Source organism: Callospermophilus lateralis, chromosome 16 (genome assembly GCF_048772815.1).
Source record: "Callospermophilus lateralis isolate mCalLat2 chromosome 16, mCalLat2.hap1, whole genome shotgun sequence".
Taxonomy (NCBI): domain Eukaryota; kingdom Metazoa; phylum Chordata; class Mammalia; order Rodentia; family Sciuridae; genus Callospermophilus; species Callospermophilus lateralis.
Genome location: NC_135320.1, coordinates 61,579,565 through 61,598,902, shown reverse-complemented (window position 1 = coordinate 61,598,902; position 19,338 = coordinate 61,579,565). Strand labels below are relative to the sequence as shown.

Genomic DNA, 19,338 nt, shown 5'->3' with positions numbered 1-19,338 from the left:
AGAGGAGAGATACACTTCTCAGAACACATCTGTTTGTAGAGCTTTATTTGGGAGCTTCTAAATATTTTACATATATCTGGGTAAACAAATATATACATTACTATGGGTGCATACTATTCAGGAATTAAAATTTTCTAGTCAAAGGTATGAACATGCTTAGTTTTAGTAAATGTAGCACAAAAAGTTTTCTAAATGTGATCTCACATTCTCCTTTAATAAAGATTTTATTGACTGTTTTAATAGTCTTGGGTTAACCCACTAAGTCCCAAGTGTCCAATTCCACGTAGGATAATAGGACACAATGTTTAAAGTCCTGTGACTTCCTTTGCTGAGCAGGTCTTTTGATTTGTAGTCATTTCTATAATGTGAATGAGTTATTAGACTTATTACAAAAACCTTATACTTGTCTTTTCACTTTAAACAATGCCTTTTGATAAAGTGCTTAAAAATTTTAACGTTATACCATGTTTTCTCCTTTATACCATCTTTTCTTCTCCTCTGATCCTTAGTGCTTTTTGCATCCCACTTAAGAAATTTAAGCCTATCCTAAGGTTATGAAGATATTTTCCTCTTTTTAAAACAGCTTTATTGATTTACTTTTTACAATTAAACATACAATCTGTAATTATTGTTTGTGGTGAATTAAGTTTTTCTATTCCAAACAGATATCCAATTAATGTAGCACCATTTACTGAAAAAAATATTTCCGGGGCTGGGGATGTGGCTCAGGCGGTAGTGCGCTCGCCTGGCATACATGCGGCCTGGGTTCGATCCTCAACACCACATACAAAGATGTTGTGTCCACCAAAAACTAAAAAATAAATATTATAAATCTCTCTCTCTCTCTCTCACTCTCTAAGAAAAGAAAAAAATATTTCCTTTACTGGGCAGTAGTATTATTAGCTTAAAAAAAAAATCAGACTTCTAATAGTACCTGTCTTACTCAAGCTTTTTAATAGATAGCTGTATGCAAATGTCACACGCTTGTTCTTCAATGTTGCCTTACTCTTAGCCTTTACATTTCCACATACATTCTAGTATAGCTTAATTTTCACAAAAATAAGGTTGAGATTTTTCACTTATCAATATTGATTTTTACAGAACTGACATCTTTCAGTGTTCTCTGTCATCATAAATATGGTATTATCCTTCCTACACAGATGTTCATTTTTTTGGATATTTAGCTGATATTTTCAGTGTTATTACAAAATAGCAATACTTTAGATTTTCTACTTCTTTGTACATAAAAATGGATTTTTTTCATTCCAATTTTTGAGTATCAAGCTTATAATCAGTGCCATTGATAAATCAACTAATTTCAATAGTTTGATCTCTTTAGAACTTTGGGTCAATAACCATACCTTATTCAATGACATTTAAATGTCTTTTTTCCTGTCCTATGTATTATTATTTTTTTCTTTCTTGATCTATTGCACCAGTTAGAATTTCTAGAACAATGCTGAATAGAAGCCATGTAGTGGTTGTTATTGTCTGGTTTCCCATCTCAAGAGAGGAATGTTTCAATAATTCATCATTAAGTATACTTCCTGTACATTTTTCAAAGGTATTTTCTGTTTTGTTGTTTTAAGCAGATTGAGCAAAATTCCCTTCTTCGCTTGTTGGCAATTTTTTTTTTTTTTAAATCATAGAAACAGGTAAGTATTGAACTTAATCAAATGCTTTTTCTGGACTTTACAAGGATATTATGGATTTTTTTTTTTTTTTGTAATGTGGTAAATGGTCCCAAATGAAAAAATGTTAACTACTCTTTTCTAGAATAATTTGGTTATTAAGTATTGCTTTTTTATATATTGCTGGACTTGACATGATTATTTAAAAATTTGCATGTATGCTCTTAACAGATCCTCCTATAATTTTTTTGTGAACGTTGCAGGGTTTTGACTTTGAGGTCATGCTAACCTCAAAAAGCAATTTGAGAAATGGTGTTTCCTCAATATGTTGGAAAATCTATGACACTATTTTTTCTTTGATTATCTAGAAAAATTACCCAGTGGAACTATCTGGGGCTGGGATTTTTGTTAAGAAGGTGATTTTTTAAAAAATTAGCAGATTTAAATTCTTTAATTAAAAATTTATTTCTTCTTGGATCAGGTATCATAATATCTCTTTTCTACATTTTCTAAATGTTCCCTACATTGCCAAGTTTAATGACACAAGAAATGTTTATACTATATCTTAAGGTCTGTAGTGATGTCTCCTTTTAATTTCTTCACAAGAACCATTTATTTTGGTTTTTCTTCCTTACTGTCACTTTTGATATGTAAAATTTTATTATTTTCTTGAAGATTTGTAAATTTTTAAAAATTATTCAAAATTTTAATGTACACTATGAGAAATGAACTTTTAAATCAACTGAATTATATGAAAATAAAACAAAACCTGACATTTGCTTTTAATTTTTAGATTTCTGCTTATATTTTTATTTTGGCTCACGCTCTATTTTCTTTATGTTAAATTTGTTGTTCTTTTAACTTCTTGAGTTCAGAGACTTCTCTTCTGCCTGTCACTTACTATAGTACCAAAATTTATTTCAAGGACCCTCTTTTTGATGTGACCTATAATCTGCCAAGGCATTTCATACATAGATATAAGTTCACATCTACTTGTATGTTGTTCATTTGTATAATGTTTTGTCTCTTAGAATGGAATATTAAATGCCATCTGCAAATTGACTCTCCATGTGAGAGTCCATAACTAATGTAATTTTGTAGCAGATTATTTCTCCTATGTACACTGACCATAACAAGATGAATAATGCACTTGAGTTCCTGTGTCAAAATCCAGAGAACTACCCTTATTCTCATTTTCTCTGACATGAAATCAATATCTAACTCTTGATAATCCTAATTCCCAAATCTCTTTCAAATCCATGCCTCCTTTATCACTATTATACTATTATTCTTATTCTGACATCATCATTTTTCTCTGAATTTTACAACAAACTCATTATTGTTTGCTTCCTATTTCTTCCCTCTATGAATCTATTTTTCACAGAGATTATTCCTAAAGTACAAATTTAAACATGTAACCATGTCATTCATTCCTCTACTCATGTTCTTAGTTGTTCCTGTGAGATATGAAAAAAGAATGAAATTTTTTGGTGTTGTGGACAACATAGCTCTTTATAACATGACAGGCTTATTTTTGTTATGTTTCTCCATCAAAAAAAATGAAAACATATCTCAAAAATATCAAATGACATACTTTTCCATGTGTCAAATGCCTTCTATCTCCATTTTCTAAAACTGTAGTGCTACATCTAGTTGACTATATCTTTCCAACACTATTACCACCACTACCACCAGCAACATCAATAAAATTATTAGAAGCATCTTTTTAAAAATAAAAGATAAATAAAATATGCTTAATTAAAAGATTTCTCAGATGTGAAAGTAACTTGATTATTCAATAAATCCAAACTCAAGTTTGTATTTATATATTTAATTTTATTTGGTATACGCCACTATGAACTTGTACTTGAAATCCATTACAGGATTTATTTTATGAGTAGTCAACTCCACAAAGACAATAATACTGCTGTGGAAGACCAAAAGGGGGAAAAAAACTGATATATTTATTTACAATTCCCTACTTTGTAAACATTTAATCTATATACTGATACTAACTTATAATGATAGAGCTTTATATAGACAAGGAAATGATGCCCTGTGTTTCTATTAATATTTGTCAATAGCATATTATGATAGAACACCAGATTTTCTTTTTGATTAGCATTATGCTTTCTTTATATAATAAACTTTTAAAGAACTAAATATAATTGTTATACAACTAAAACTACTTAAGCCACCATATTTGGCTTATAATTCATTTTTAGAATAATTTAAAGTGCTAGAAGCAATCTGGCAATCAACACTTTCTATATGAACAAAACTACCTTTAAACATTAATTTACAAGATATACAATGTTTATCTGGAATAGCTGAAATTTCAGCACAAAGTCACTGTCACATGAATAACTGCAGGATTTTTTTTTTTTTTTTTGCATAACATGAAGCTTTGAAAATTAGCTGATGAATTATTGCCACAATGGCTTATTATTGGTTTCCTACAAAAGAGGATAAGAACTACTAGTGTATTCTATTCTTTCTTTTTTTTTTCTTTTTTGAGGTCACTTGACAGTAAGTTTGCATATTCACCAAGTCTACTGAGTTACAATGGTGTCTACTATAATCAATGCCCTTTTATAAGAGCAAATGCTAATGGTAATTAATAACATATGTCACAAAAAATAAAAAAACTACAAGATTGTTTTTCCTTTGGAACAGAAAAATGTTTTTGGAGTTGGTATGCAACAAGGCTAAAACAACAGAATTATAAAACAGTATAATAACTGACACAATATGTTGAAGAAATATGCAATTGTTTCATAGTTTTTGTACTTATAATGCCCTATTTAAGCTACAAATATGTAAAGAGTATAATTTCTTGCCTAATATAGTAAATCCAATAGAAACAATAAGTTCTCATTCTCCTTTGTCAATGTATAACTCTGTATCTGATAATTCAATTCAATGAGGAAACTATGTGCCCAAACCTGCAGATCATGTGCACTGTGATTCTATTACAATCAGAATTCTCCTCAAATTTCATTTCCTTAAAATGAAATTGAGAATACTTGAAAAATTAATAAAGAGAATATTGTAGTGTGCATCTAAACTAGAACTCAGTGGCCTGTGAAGTATGTATTGTATTGGCTTGTGGTTTCTCCTCCATAAAAATAATATGAGCAGATCCAAATATCACTTTTTCCAAACTCATAGATACAAAAGTATTTAGACTTCATTTCCTCAATGTCCCAATTTGACTGCTCTAGTAAAAGAAACAATACAGTTAAAAAAAAAAAAAAAAAGATTCAACAAAAGAGCACCATCCTATTTGAAGACTGAGATAACATGACCTGAAAATAAGGTAGTGACTATGATCTAAATGCTGGCAAAATTCTGACAAACTCAGGTTATTATACAACATGGACCCAGGCCATTGTCTAAACTTAGGGAACTCTGGGACAGAAACATGATTTGAAAAATCAACTCTAAACTTATAGCTGTTATAAATGGTGATAGAGACTAATTTTAAAGCATGAGTGACATGTTACATTGTATTGCTTCTTGAACATTCCAAATAATGCTTGTCCATGACAGGTTTGGGCCATTATCCTGCTAAGACAGACAGCACTGTATTTATTCAAAAGCCCAGATTTCAATGTCTTGGATAAAGAAATCTTCCTTCTTAGAAAGTGTATGATTCCCAAATGTTTTACAAGAATGGCTTCTTCCATGGTAGAGATCTCCATCAAGCCAAAGGGCAAATTCTCCTCTGCAATATATAAAGATAAAAAATTTTAATATTCATGCACTAGATTTTAAAATAATTCAATTCAATATCCAACAATTCTAAAATTATTAGTTTTTCCAAACCCTATCCTATCCTTTATAATACTGACACAGGAAACTTTTTGTTCATGTGCCACTATAACATTTATTATTATCTAGATCAATGAAATGAGTCCCCTAAAATTAACTCCTATAGAATTATATTTCAGACAGGTGTCACTCTGTCATTCTCCACTTAGTATTACTAGTTTCTCTTTGTTATATGGTTTCAATATTTTTTACAATACAAAAAGTTATGAAACTCTGTATCATCTAATATAAAAGATAGTGTTAATGTTAAAGAACTGGTGAATAAAGCTTATATTTCTTTGATGTAAGTCAGAAGAATTGCTGTCAAAAGTAGATTATCAGTAAGAGAAATCAGTATTTTTGCCTAACATGCTAAACTCCATGAAATAAATTTTGATTGTTTGGGTAGGAAGTAGTTAGCTAAAGGGCTCAGTTTGAAAAGACTTTAAATGGATAAAGATAGGATGCTGAGATTCTTTATTAAGTAAAGGGACCAAGTCAGAATCAGATATAATAGGAACTAAAATATAGATATGATCCAATTTATCTAATTATAGTATATCTCCAAGAAGGAGAAAAAACAGGTTATAAAAAGACTACTTTCTACCCTATAGAGAACTTTTTTCTACTTAACAGAAGAGGAGAGGGGGACAAAGAGTAATTATTAACATAATAAAATTTACCTCAGATATTAAGCTAGTAGAACTGAGCCAGAGGAGAATAAGAGTTTTAAAAATATGGGTAATTATATTTCAGTGAAAAAAGAAAAAAAAAGTAGTCTGTAGACTTATGGGCTACTATCTATGTGAAATTGGGTTTCAGTTACTTCTCTGGGATAAAATTTGACAATTATATAAAAACCATTAAAAAAGCAGATTAGATAATTTCTAAAGACCCACTAAGGTCTACAAGTTTAATAGATATAATTTCTAACCTTTAGGATTGCCAACAGAAGTTATACAGCATCATACATAAGTGATTTGTGTGAAAAAGAAATCTACTTTTAACACTATTTTGGAAGACAAAAAGATTTATTTATTTATACTCTGTAATCAAAAATATCAGAAAGTTAACATTATGAATCAGATATTCTAGGCATAGAGATATATTTCTGAATAAGCAAAGAAGAGTGGCTACACTGACCATGTAGAATGTAATCTACCAACTCTTTTCAGAACCAAACAGAAAAGACTCAACAATGTGGCCACTAGGAGATCATCCGTTATCATTCAAAAGGATAGCTGACAGTACAGAAAAAAAAAAAAAAAAAAAAACTGCAACGGCATAAACAGTAATGACTTAATGAACCTTCTCTACAAATAAAAACAATACTTTGCTATGACACATGTCCCTGAAATCATGCCAGTCTGGAGAAGTCCATGATTTGAAAGCATTATAAAAATAGATGGTCCCCTAAATGGATGCTCCACGAGAAAACCATGATTCTTAAGGTCAAATCTGAATTCTTCTTTGATATATATTTGCAACTTTCTATGTGCACATATTATGAGTCACAGAAAATGACTGTAAAAAATGAAGATAAATTCGAAACTATTTGAATAAAAAAAATTCACTGTCTTATAGCAATAGTCTATTCTAGAGTCACTAAAAGTATTAATATACTTTAAGTGATATCTGAATCCATATGTCTTCTAAGTAGGGATAGCTAACCATAACCAATCTGTTAGGAGAATATAAAAGCTCCATATTTCCTTGTTAAACTTGTTAAATATAAAAGGATCTTTTATTATTACCATCATTAGTATTAATGTACAGTAGTAGGGATTGCTCTACCACTGAGCTACATCCCTAGACTTTTATTTATTTATTTATTTTTGACAGAGGATCTCCTAAGTTGCACAGGCTGAACTCAAACTTGTGATACCCCTGCATCAGTATTATCAGTCATTTATAGGTATGTGTCATGGCACACAGTATGTGTTTTTTTTTTCTTTCTTTTTTTTGGTGTTGTTTGTGTTTTTTTACACAAAGATTAGACATTTAGCTGAAATTTCAGTTGACTGGATCTAAGAACTACCTCAAAAGTGACTTCAAAGCCACTCATAGCCACTCATAAGTGGCATTACTTCTGCAACAAGCTTTATTATCTATCCCAAGGTAGCATGAATTTTCTGAAGCTTCTAACTAGAAGTTTTAAGATTTTGTCGATTATTTTCAATGAGATGAAAAACATGATTTGTATAATTATTTAAGGACTACCAGTTCCATGGCTTTCATCAGCATTTCAAATATATCTGTGACTTCTAAATATTTAGGTAAATGTATTCACTTCTAAATATTTAGGTAAATGTATTCAAAAGGGTTATAGATCTATTCTAGGTGAAACACATAGAAAGTGTGTTTTTATATTAGCAATGCTTTCAACGATGATCCATGACTTTCTGAAAAGAGAGTGGCTAAGAAAGTGGAAGGAACAAAAAAGTTTTCTAAATCCTTAACTAATGTCATGTAACTTACGTATACGATGATATTACAAGAACCCAGGAAGAACTCTTGCCTTGGTACCAGATGGGAAAAGGTGGTTATTGGCAGAAGGAAATGAGTAAAGGTGTCTATCATTTGTTAAGGACCTATTATGTGGTAGAGACTATGCTAAAATTATAGAATATCTTTTCCTCACAATCCCTTATAAAGTTGATTTAACCTCTAATTTACAACTGAGGAAAGTTTAGAATGTTAAGGAGTTTGCTCAATGTCTCACATAAAGTATATGCTGAAACTCTATCTGAATCGGATCTGATGCTAAAATCTACATTAAGTCCACATCATCATGATTTCAATTTTTTGAAAATGATACAGTTTGAGACTGTTCCCCAAATATCCATGTACCAGATGCCTATTCCTCAGCATGGTCATGTTGAGAGTAATGAAACATTTAACAGGTGGGACCCAGCAGAAGGTGGCCAAGTCCTTGTGGCGGGGGGTACTACCCTAAGCAGTTTTCATGGACCTCAGTTCCTATGAAAACAAGTTGTTAGAGCAAGCCTAGTCCCTGAATACCTCTAGTGACATCACTACTAGATGTGATGCAGCTAAGAGAACACTCACCAAAGGCCAACCAATGAGTTGTTCAAATCTCAAACTTCAGACTCCACATCTTTGAGATAAATAAACCTCTTACAAATACCAGCTTCAGGTATTTTGGAATAGCAAATGGATTAAGATGGGCGATGCCTGCTTTGAATTCTAGAATACTAAGTCCCTGTAGTTTCTGTTTTCTGAACATAAGATGGGAAGGTTGGCTCATTATCAAATGATCTGATGGTTAGTTTGGTCAAATCATGTTTCCTAATCAAGATCTTGTTCCAGCAGACACCTAATGACACCGCATATATTATTTTCAAATATAACAACTTGAAATTGTAATACTTGATTGTGATAACTTCTTACAGAGCTAAAAGAATCACATGTTAAGATAACCATTTGGGGGAAGGCTGAAATGACACTTTCCCCATACCAAAAATGTGTAATTGGGCTGAGTAAACATAAGTTGAGTCTAACAACTGAAAATAACTGAGAAAGCTACAATAACCATGGTTACTTTTTAATCACTGTAATTATGTCTTCTAAAAAATCTGTTTATAGAAAGAAGTTGTAAGAAAATTTGTTAAAATCACAAGGATGATGAATATTTTGAAGGCTAATAAGATTCCGTGGCCTGAATGAGTTATTACTACATGTCCTTAATTGTGAGCTATAATCATGTAACACTTTTACAAATCTAGGAATTATTTAGCAAGACTTATGTCAGAGGCTGAAGGATAAAAAGAAATAACAATGGAAGAAAGTGATGCTTGTTAAGCATGATGTGAGTTTAGGCTATGAGGTAGCAGAGGAGGATAATTCTAAATAATACATAAATGACTGAATGATGTTGGGATATTAGAATAAGAAAACAAAAGTTCCTTACAATGCTTGTTACGTCAAAAATAATCAAAAAGACTGACTCAGACTATTAAAGAATAAGCAAAATGGTGAGAACTCAGGCGAGTCACTAAAATTTTTTTGCAGGAAAAAACATTTCTATTATTGTCTAAAACATGAATCCAAATAGTCTCCAGAAAAAACATAACAAAAAAACTATTGAGCTTGCTCTATACATTGGGAGAAACATACCAACATGTTTATTTGAATAATTGATAACTTCTAAGTTATTGAGATAGATAGGCGCCTTTTAAATATCAAAGAGTCACTATACTCAAAAAAAAGAAAAACAGAAGTTTAAATTCACAGAGAATCAGCTAAACTGCATTGTAAAATAAAGAAACAAGCTAACAAAGTTTCAAATACTATACTTGAGTGCCTTTTTTTATAAATATACTTTCTTTGCCATAACACATGTTTGGATTCTAATATTAAGATTTTCCAAAGATAACTGTTTTTTTAAAAATCAATCCAAATGCATTTTAAAGCTTTCTTCCAAAATCTTATGGTGAAAAGTTCAAGAGGCTTACCCTCCACCACCAAAAGCTAGTGAATCCATGTCTCCTTTGATAAAAAACATATTATCTCCTGTCCACTTAAAGACCTACACAAACAAGAAAAAAAAAAGCTTTGAATATGTAGATAAAAATGATAAATAAACAATTCTTTAAAATTCAAAAAGAGTTGACAAAGTCTGAACTAATAGTAACAGAAACAACAGCAACACAAAAAGCTTGGCAAAAAAAGGGTCTGGTACTTTCAGTGTTTACAACATAATTTCAAATTACATAATTTTACCCTTTTAAAAAACCAATTATGTAGATAGATTCCTTTCCTCAATATTAAATATAATTTCATCCCTTCACCTACTTCTCTCTCTAATATTAACTTATTACATTAAACATAAGTATACTAATTGATGCAGGACTAAGGTTTTTTCTTTGGGTATAGGTTGCTGTTCATCCTTCTTTTATTAAGCATAGTCATGATGTATATTCCTGATTTTGAGTTTCTATTTCTCTAAAGAGCAGTGAGAACTTAAAAACATTTGAGAAACCTGAGGGGAAAACTAGACATTAATATTCTTAAGTACTTTCTTCTTTTATGGCTGTTTTACCTAAACCTAATAACATCAATTTCTAGTACTTTACCCTTACTATATTTTTCCAAAGTATTCATTATAGTTTTCAATAAAACTTTTAACACTCATATTTTCAGTTACATATTATTTAATTAATCACATTACTGTAGTTATCAGGTAACAATAGCATAAAAGGATCTGAAACTAAGCACAACTGAAGCTTAGAACATTTGTACAACTACAGGCTTTCAGTTAATTACATTAATTGATATATTTTGTGGAAAGAATGGAAAGCACTGATTAATCTAGTGAGGCAAGTACAAGAGTTTTTGGAGAACTTCTGTTGTATTATCAAATCCTTCCTCTTTTGTTCATTACAATTCTTAAATACCACCCTTTTAAAAAATCAATTATGTAGATTCCTTTCCTCAATATTAAATATAATTTCATCTCTTAGGGAAGATTTGATATGTTGAACCTGAATGTTAGTGAGTATGATTTTCCCCATTATGTCATATTTTTATATAAACAGAATATGGGAGAAATTGTCCTTACCTCAAACTCTGGACAGAATGTAAAAACAAAGGTCTCTCCAGTACCATAAAAACCATCACTTACTTTAAATGGCTCAGATGCTAATGCACCAAAAACCTAAGGATAAAAAAACGACATGTTCAATGATATGACTATTAGTTTGTTTCATTAAGGATTACCCTTTATCATAAATGTTCAACTAAAACATAAAAATAAAACTGGAATCTGGAATAGTTTTTATCTCCTTGTACTTAAGAAAGGAAAAAGGATCAGTTATTATATAATTCACATTCTCATCAAGTACAAAAATTTATTGGCTTTCTTATGAAGAAAAGTTCCCTTCTTGTTTTGAAATCTCAAATGGTATTTATTTTAAACAAGCAATGTTAAAAAGGATTAATAAATTTCAGGAGGACTTCTAAGAACAACATATGTAATAAGGACAATAAGTTGCTGTAGGATCACAGTACTTAGGAAAGAAAAAATTCTTCAGTATAGGTAAACATTCTACAACTAAAGAAGTATTAGAAAACTCCATAAAGGCAGGCTTTGATCTGAACAGTTTGGCCCTTTAACCTATGGCCTTGCAAAGTATAAGATACACAGTAGATGCCTTAATAAAAGAATACACACATATATACTGGGATAAGTAATTTCAGTGCTCTAGGTTTAAGAATCCACAACATAAAATGGAAGTGTAGAATGTCTGACAGATAAACTCTAGAATTATCGTCTCTCTTGATATTTTATCTTTATTGTCAATCTTAATTTTTAAGACTCCCTGATTGAAAGGTTATTTTACATGCAGATATAAAAATGTGCAGCCCAATTTAGAATTATTACAAGGCAAAGTACCATATCGCGTTCATTCAAACCAAGACACAGAATATGAAAGGTACTTTAGAAGCTTTCCTTTGCCTTCTCATTACCAGCTCCACCTTCATGAAGGATGACGCTAGCCTGACACCACCACAGATTCATTTTGCTCATTTATGAACTTTCTATAATTGGAATCATGAGAAAGTTACTGTGTAAGTGTGTGTGTGCATTTTACTGGAGATTGAACCCAGGCATATGCCACCAAATAAGCCACATTCCCAGCACCCTCCCTTGTTTTGTTTTGAGAGTGCGTCCTAAATTGCCCAGGATAGCCTTGGACTTGCAATCCTCCTGCCTCAGCAACATAAATCACTGGGATTACATGCATGTACCTCTGTACCTGGCATGAGTTACTCTTATACTAAGTATGTTTTTAAATTTAATATTATGTGTGCAACCAATGCATGTAGTTCATGTATATGGACTAAGATGGACACAAGCTAACACTAGAAAAGGATAACAGTATTAATCTCATAGGACTTTGACGATTAAACAACATAATGTATGATCAGACAAGTATCTGGCACGGAATAAATGTAGGAAAGATTTTAGTAGTACCAGTGTTTTGTTTTAATTAATATTGCATTTCACCTTTTCATTATTTTCCAATGCTGGTAAAAAGACTGAACTTACTATATCAGGAATAAACAAATGTTTACCCCAGGGCTTTCCTGAGTTAAAAAACTAATGAACTTAGGAATAAAGCAATGTTTCTCTCTTTTATCTGTGATTTTGTTTTTACTATTACTCTCACAAAATTATCCTAAACTCTTAAAAACTCTACCCTTGCTTTAGGACTTTGTCAATTCATACTCTTTGCATGAACCTCATTCTTAGCTCCTTCCCAAATATGAACAACTCTTATTGTAAACACTTTACACCTTTCTTGGGTTCTTATTATACTTATATTTTGCTCAGCATTAGTGATATTGGTATGATTAAATGTTCTTTTATACCACATCTCAATCTCTTTGAAAAACAAACTTCCCACTCATATACATCTATGTAATATTTGATATTGCTATGTGTGTTTTAAAGTACCTGATAACTGTGTACATGCCTGTAATCCCACTGACTTGGAAGGCTGAGGTAGGAGCATTGCAAGTTTGAGGCCATCCTCAGCAACTTAGGGAGGACCTAAGTAACTTAGCAAGATCCTGTCTCAAAATAAAAAACAGAAATGACTTAGGGATATAGTTCAGTAGTAAAGCATCCCTGGGTTCAATCCCCACTACCAACAAACAAACAAACAAACAAAACAAAAAAACCTGATAATTATTTGTTACTCAATAAAATTTTTATCAAAGGACTATATTAAAAGTTACTGTTGGAGAGATCCAAGATGGCAGAATAGAGGAGAGCTGTTCCATGGTGGGAAGCCAAGAAAGCAGACAGGCAACTTCTCCACAAGGTGGGTGAAGGAAAAAAAAAAAAAGGTGGGGGGTGGATATTTTATTGGAACCTGGACACTAAAAGCAGACAGTGGGCACAGGAGGTTGGATATAATAAAATAAAGAAAAAAATCCTCAGCAGCACAGTGGCTGCCACAGCTGGGCTAGAAGCTCCAGCCATAGAGATCCTATGGTGAGCATACTAGATGGATAAGGGAATTAAAGGAACCTGGATTTTGGGGAGGCCCGAGGTGTGTCTGGGTACAAAGAGTTTAGAGACCAAGGGCATTGTCCAACAAACCTGAAGGCCATGACAGGATATCCAAGTATGGGGAAGGAAGCTGCCATGTTCCAGGTGGTGTGGACAGGGCAAAGGAAGGAACCATTTTGTAGCTGTGGTGCAGGGGGCTGGCAACTGAGGAAGCCGATTCCTTTCAAACCCAAGTTTTGCCCAAAATATAGGCCCAGTGAACACATGCTACATGACTTAGAGTGTGCCTAAGTGACCAGAAGAAAATAAAAAGTGGAGAGGGGTTTACATAAGGGACAACTGGTCACAGGAACCCACCCGGCTCTCTACTCTTCTACCTCCAATCCTACTGCTTGCAAGACTGGCTGGGAAAGAGGTATCTGGCTCTGAAGGGCAGGGTCAAGGAAGGGTCAGGAGAAATTATTTGGAAACTGAACCTGAGACCAAGAAATGTGGGGTCTGCAGGTGTCTTAGGGGACTAAGAATTAGCTCCCCTACCACACAAGTGGAACTCGGGGAAGCCCTGGGGTAAAGTCCTCCAGCATGGACCAGCAAGTACTGGGCATAGGAGGTGTGCTATTTTAAAATATTCAGACCAACTGGCATTTAATGAAGAACCTGGAACTTGACTAAGCCTAAACCTGGACTCTAGGAATTCTGCCTATGGGAGCATCACACTCCAGAAGACCCCACCTAAAACTGCTGAGACAAAAAGGTGAGAATATGTTGAACTCCAATGGAAAATAATTCTTTAACATTTCATCAAGATATTTTAAAAATTATTTTTTACTGTTTAATTGTGACCTTAATGGTACATGGACATCTATACAGTTTACTATGTTTTTTTCTTCTCACCTCTATCATTTTTGAAAACAGTTATTTTTCACGGATTAGTATTTTGTGAACTAGGTTGATTAGTATAATTTAGTTTTATTTTGTATTCTATTTTTATTTAAATTTTTGCTTATGTGTATCTTTTTCTCCTACCTGTTTCCTTTGATTCTCTCCTTTCTTCTGGTATCAGCCAATCCCTATTGTTCTTTCATGTTTTAACATTTTACTTCTATCTTCTCCTCTTCTCCCTCATAATAATAACATCCTATATTATTTCTTGAAAATGCAAACTCTTTTGCAAACTTGCTATTTTTATTAGAGGCATAACTGATCATATCATTTCTGTTTATTGTGATAATAATTAACATTGTATACCTCATAGTAAGAACTATTGGGTTTAATAATGTAAATTGTTCGTATTGTTTGTTATTTGTCTCCCCCTAAACAGCAAGGTACTAGAAACTGTCAGGGACACTGTAAGTCCACAGGGTAGAAGCTCTATTGCCTCAGACCCATACTGTTAGATGGGTAGACACACAAACAACATAAAAAAGCAAGGGAACAAATCGGCGTAAACAAACCAATATCCTCCAATAACAGAATCTATTGATATCACAGTGGGAGAAATAGCAGAGAAGGAGTTTAGAATTTACATAGTTTAACTGATCTGTAAAGGATGTAAGAGAGCAAATACAGGTAGCAAAAAGATTACTTTAATAAAGAGATAAAGATTTCTAAATAAAAACCAAACATAAATCCTTGAAATGAAGGAAACAATAGACCAAATTAAAAATTTAATAGGAAGAATCACCACCAGACTAGACCACTTAGAAGACAGAACCTCAGGCAATGAAGACAAAATCCATAATCTTAAAATAGACTTGACCATACAAAGAAGATGTTAAGAAAACATGAACAGAACTACCAAGAATTATGGGATAACATGAAAAGACCAAATTTAAGATTTATCGGGATAGTGACAGATGAAGGCATAGAGATCCAAACCAAAGGAATGCACAATCTTTTCAATGAAATAATATCAGAAATTTCCCAAAGTTAAAGAATAAAATGGAAAATCAAACACAAGAGGCTTACAACAGGACCCCAAATGGGCAAAATTACAACAGACCCACATCAAGGCACATTATAATGAAAATGCCTAGCACACAGAATAAGGGTAAAATTGTAAAGTCTGCCAAGAGAAAAAATCAGATTACATATAGTGGGAAACCAATTCAGGTCTCAAATGATTTCTCAACCCAAACCCTCAAAGGTAGGAGGTCCGAGAATAACATATACTAAAATGGTTGCCAACCTAGAATCTTATATCCAACAAAATTAAGCTTCAGATTTGAAGACGAAATAAAGACCTTCCATGATAAACAAAAATTAAAAGAATTTGCAACCAGAAAGCCTGCATTCAGAAAATTCTCAACAAAATTATTCCCTGAAGATGAAAAAAAAATGAAAACCAGCAAAGGGAGGAACTACACTAAAGGAATAATCAATCAAAGGAGAAACTAATTCAAATTAAAAACTACAAACAAACCAAAATGACCAGGAACACAAATCATATTTCAATAATAGCCTTGAACAATATTAGCCTAAACTCATCAATCAAAAGAATATAGACTGCAGGATTGGATTAAAAAACAAGAATGAACAATATGTTGTCTCCAAGAGACTCACCTCATAGGCAAAGACATACATAGACTGAAGGCAAAAGGATGGGAAAAAACATCACTCACATGGATCACATAAACAAGCAGGGGTTTCTATCCTTTAAAATAGACTGAGTTATGTAAGCTATATAATTGTAAATATTCAATTGTAATATTACCTTAATACATTTTTAGCATCTGTAGGGTTGTTTTGATAGCTCTTTCCATTGATATTTTTTCTTGATTAGATTTGTTATATTTTTATCAACTTTTAGCTGTATTATTTCTTTTCTATTTAACATATTTCTGCTATTTGTTCCTTCCTTCTACCTAATTTGAAAATAATTTATCAATTGAGCTTCTTTCTGACACAAAGTATCTTTAAGTTATAAGTGTGCATCTGAGTATTATTTTGTCCCAGATATTAAGCATTTATTACCACTTAGTTCAAAGCACTTTTTAATTTACTTTTCTTGTGCTTTCTTCTTTGATCTGTGAATTATTTATAAATGGGCCATTTAATTTTGAAGTAGTTGAGACGTGGGGGTGGGGTTCTATATAGGTTAAGGTGATTGATTTCTAATGTAATAAATGGATGCAGGAAACAGTCTGCATGATTTCAAATTTTTTAAATGTCTCAAAGCCTATTTTATGACAGAATATAGTCTATCCTTACTAATTTTCTACTTGTTATTTTTGTGTATAGTTCTCTATAAATAACAAATAGGTCAAGGAGGCTGATAATATTGTTAAGCCTTCTATATCACTACTCCTTCCAGCAAAGTGAGGGGGCTTAAAACCTCCAAATATAATTGTGGATTTGTCTTTCCAGTTTTATTAATTTTTACTTCATGTATTTTGAAATTTTGTTTTAAGGTCCATAAACATTTAGGATTGTTAATACTTTAAGAAGTTACTCTATTATGGTTATGGAATGTTTCTCTTAATCTCTGAAAATACTTTTTCTTGAAATATATTTTATGTTAATAGCTCTACTTCAGATTTCTCATGCTTATTTCCCCCTTCTTTTGCTTTTAACCTATTGGTTCAAATTAAAAACTACATTGAAATTTAAAGTGTGATACATGTATAGAGAATATAGTTATTGTTTACTTTTTACACATGTTTAACATTTATGCCTTTTAATTATAATATCTATACCATATATATTTAAAATAATTATTATTAAAAAAAAGAACACCTGACATGAAGGTCAGAGGAAAATTGGGTCAATAATAGGTTGGATGATGTAATATTTTGGAAAACAGGTTGACTAGTCCTATTGTCGGGCTCAGAGAGAAGATTGTTGGAATGCTTTTGTTGTAATTGTTCATTCTCTCATTTATCATACGGTACACAGTAACTGATTTATTTTATTATCTGTTAAAACTTTTATTTTCAAATAAAAAATTACACATACATATATACATCTACATGTATACACACACACACACAAATATATATATATATATATATATATATATATATATATATATATATATATATAAAATAGCACAGGCAATCTCTGAGGTCCCCCATTATGGTTTTAACACGAAATTCTCTAACAACAAATAATGCTGAGTATTTTTTCATATGCTTATTGGCCATTTGATTTTCCTCTTCTATGAAATACCTCTTTATGTATTTTTGTTAATTTTTAATTGCATTATTGGCTAATTGTTGAGTTTTCCAGTCTTTGTGTATTTTGTAAACAAGTAGGTGTATTGCAAATGTTTTTTCAGTGTGTGGATTGCTCCTTTATAAATGATTTGTTGACTAAAAGAATTGAAAAAATAAAATTAAAAAACTAAATTTATAAAAAGTTATTGTTACTATAATCTCTGTAGTCACTTAAAGGATAAGGTATTGCAGTTAATTTTTCATACCTGTCCATCACTGTCTTTAATCACCATCAGTACTGGGGTATCTAAACCTGACATTGTTCGATAAAGAGTCTTCAAGCTTGTGCCATGCTTCCCAGTACCATAAACAAGAGTCCATGGATAGCCAATTGTTCTGGGTGGAAGATGCTTGGTAAGCTTAGAAAAACAAAATGTCAGCATTTACTTGATAGCTTATTGTCAATATTCAGGATACTAATAGCAACTGGAATTTAATCATTCTTATAAATGTAGGCTACAAAGAAAAAACAACAGAAATTTTTATCATTCTCAAAGATTCTGAGATGCTTGAAAAGCAATTACACATTTCTTAGCATAAAATATTAATTATAAACTAAGAAAATGAAGAATCATTCTGAATCAGACAGATTAGAGGCAAGAAATATGGATTATTTGTTGTTTATGTCCTCTGTATTGAGTTAACATAAATAACAGATGGACTGTCATTTTGATTATTCAAACATCTCTCATGGGAGCCAGATTAACAGATATTAAACTTCAATTCTTCATAGCTGAACTTGAACAAGTATGTCAATAATTTCTCTACTTATATAAGACTACAAAATAGTAGCATCCAATTCTTACAGTGGTTGTAACAAGTGCATGAGATAATAATTATTAAGCATAAACAGCACAATAATAAACCAAAATTGGCTAGGCTGGTGTTGCATCTAAATTGCTATCGTTATTTATTCTAGTGCCTGTTTATTTAAATCTACTAACACCTTCCATTAACACTGGTTAATGTATTTATTATGCTTACTTCCTCTTCATGGAAAAGGAATAGTATTAGCAGTAATCCTGCCACTGCAAACACAACTGAATAGCTGTGTTTTAGTCTCATAGGCATACCTCAAGTAATGTACATATGTGGACACATCATACCTTTTCAATTTGATCTGGCAGTAAGAGTTCACTGGGATCACTTAGATTTGGTCGAAAAGATTCAGACTCCAGGTCTGCTTTCACCGGAGCAACCTGCTTTGAATTTAAGTCTTCTCTTGTAGTAATCTAAAAGAGTAAATACCAATAGTACATTAATATAAAATTGTGACATACCTTTAAACATTTCATGTCTTTTGAGTTAAATAAAACTTTATACCTCAGAGTAGGTAGCTAAAGTTTCAACTTAAGATTTTATAAGGTAAAAGATGCCCCGTCTATTATTAGTGACATTCAATGCAGAAAAAGATTTCCAACAAACAAACAAAAAAAGACATCTTTCTCATTTACTATACAAGGAAAAACTGGTAATGAATAATAAGTGCCCATATTTTTGTGTAATAGAAGAGAGTTGCACGCAAACTTTAGTCCTTAAAGTGCAAAAGTGAGCCAGCTAGCTTGCTTTTAATTAATTAAATGCTACTTAAAATACATAAAATTATTGTTTTTGATGTGAAACATAAAAGTTTTAAAAA

The 19,338-nt window shown here is 31.8% G+C and overlaps 1 protein-coding gene across 5 annotated transcripts in view; it reads right to left on the bottom strand.

The window, feature by feature from the left end:
• Positions 1 to 3,446: 3,446 nt before the first annotated feature.
• Positions 3,447 to 19,338, bottom strand: part of Oxr1 (oxidation resistance 1) — an 80,273-nt gene continuing 64,381 nt past the window's right edge. For all 5 annotated transcript variants that reach the window (XM_076836359.2, XM_076836357.2, XM_076836358.2 and 2 more), the window contains 5 exons: positions 18,806 to 18,931; positions 17,906 to 18,058; positions 11,026 to 11,121; positions 9,920 to 9,993; positions 3,447 to 5,358 (listed from right to left, as the gene is read on the bottom strand). In XM_076836359.2, the coding sequence (XP_076692474.1) occupies positions 5,223 to 5,358; positions 9,920 to 9,993; positions 11,026 to 11,121; positions 17,906 to 18,058; positions 18,806 to 18,931 (585 nt within the window). In that variant the 3' untranslated portion in view covers positions 3,447 to 5,222. The remainder of the gene's footprint in view (positions 5,359 to 9,919; positions 9,994 to 11,025; positions 11,122 to 17,905; positions 18,059 to 18,805; positions 18,932 to 19,338) is intronic.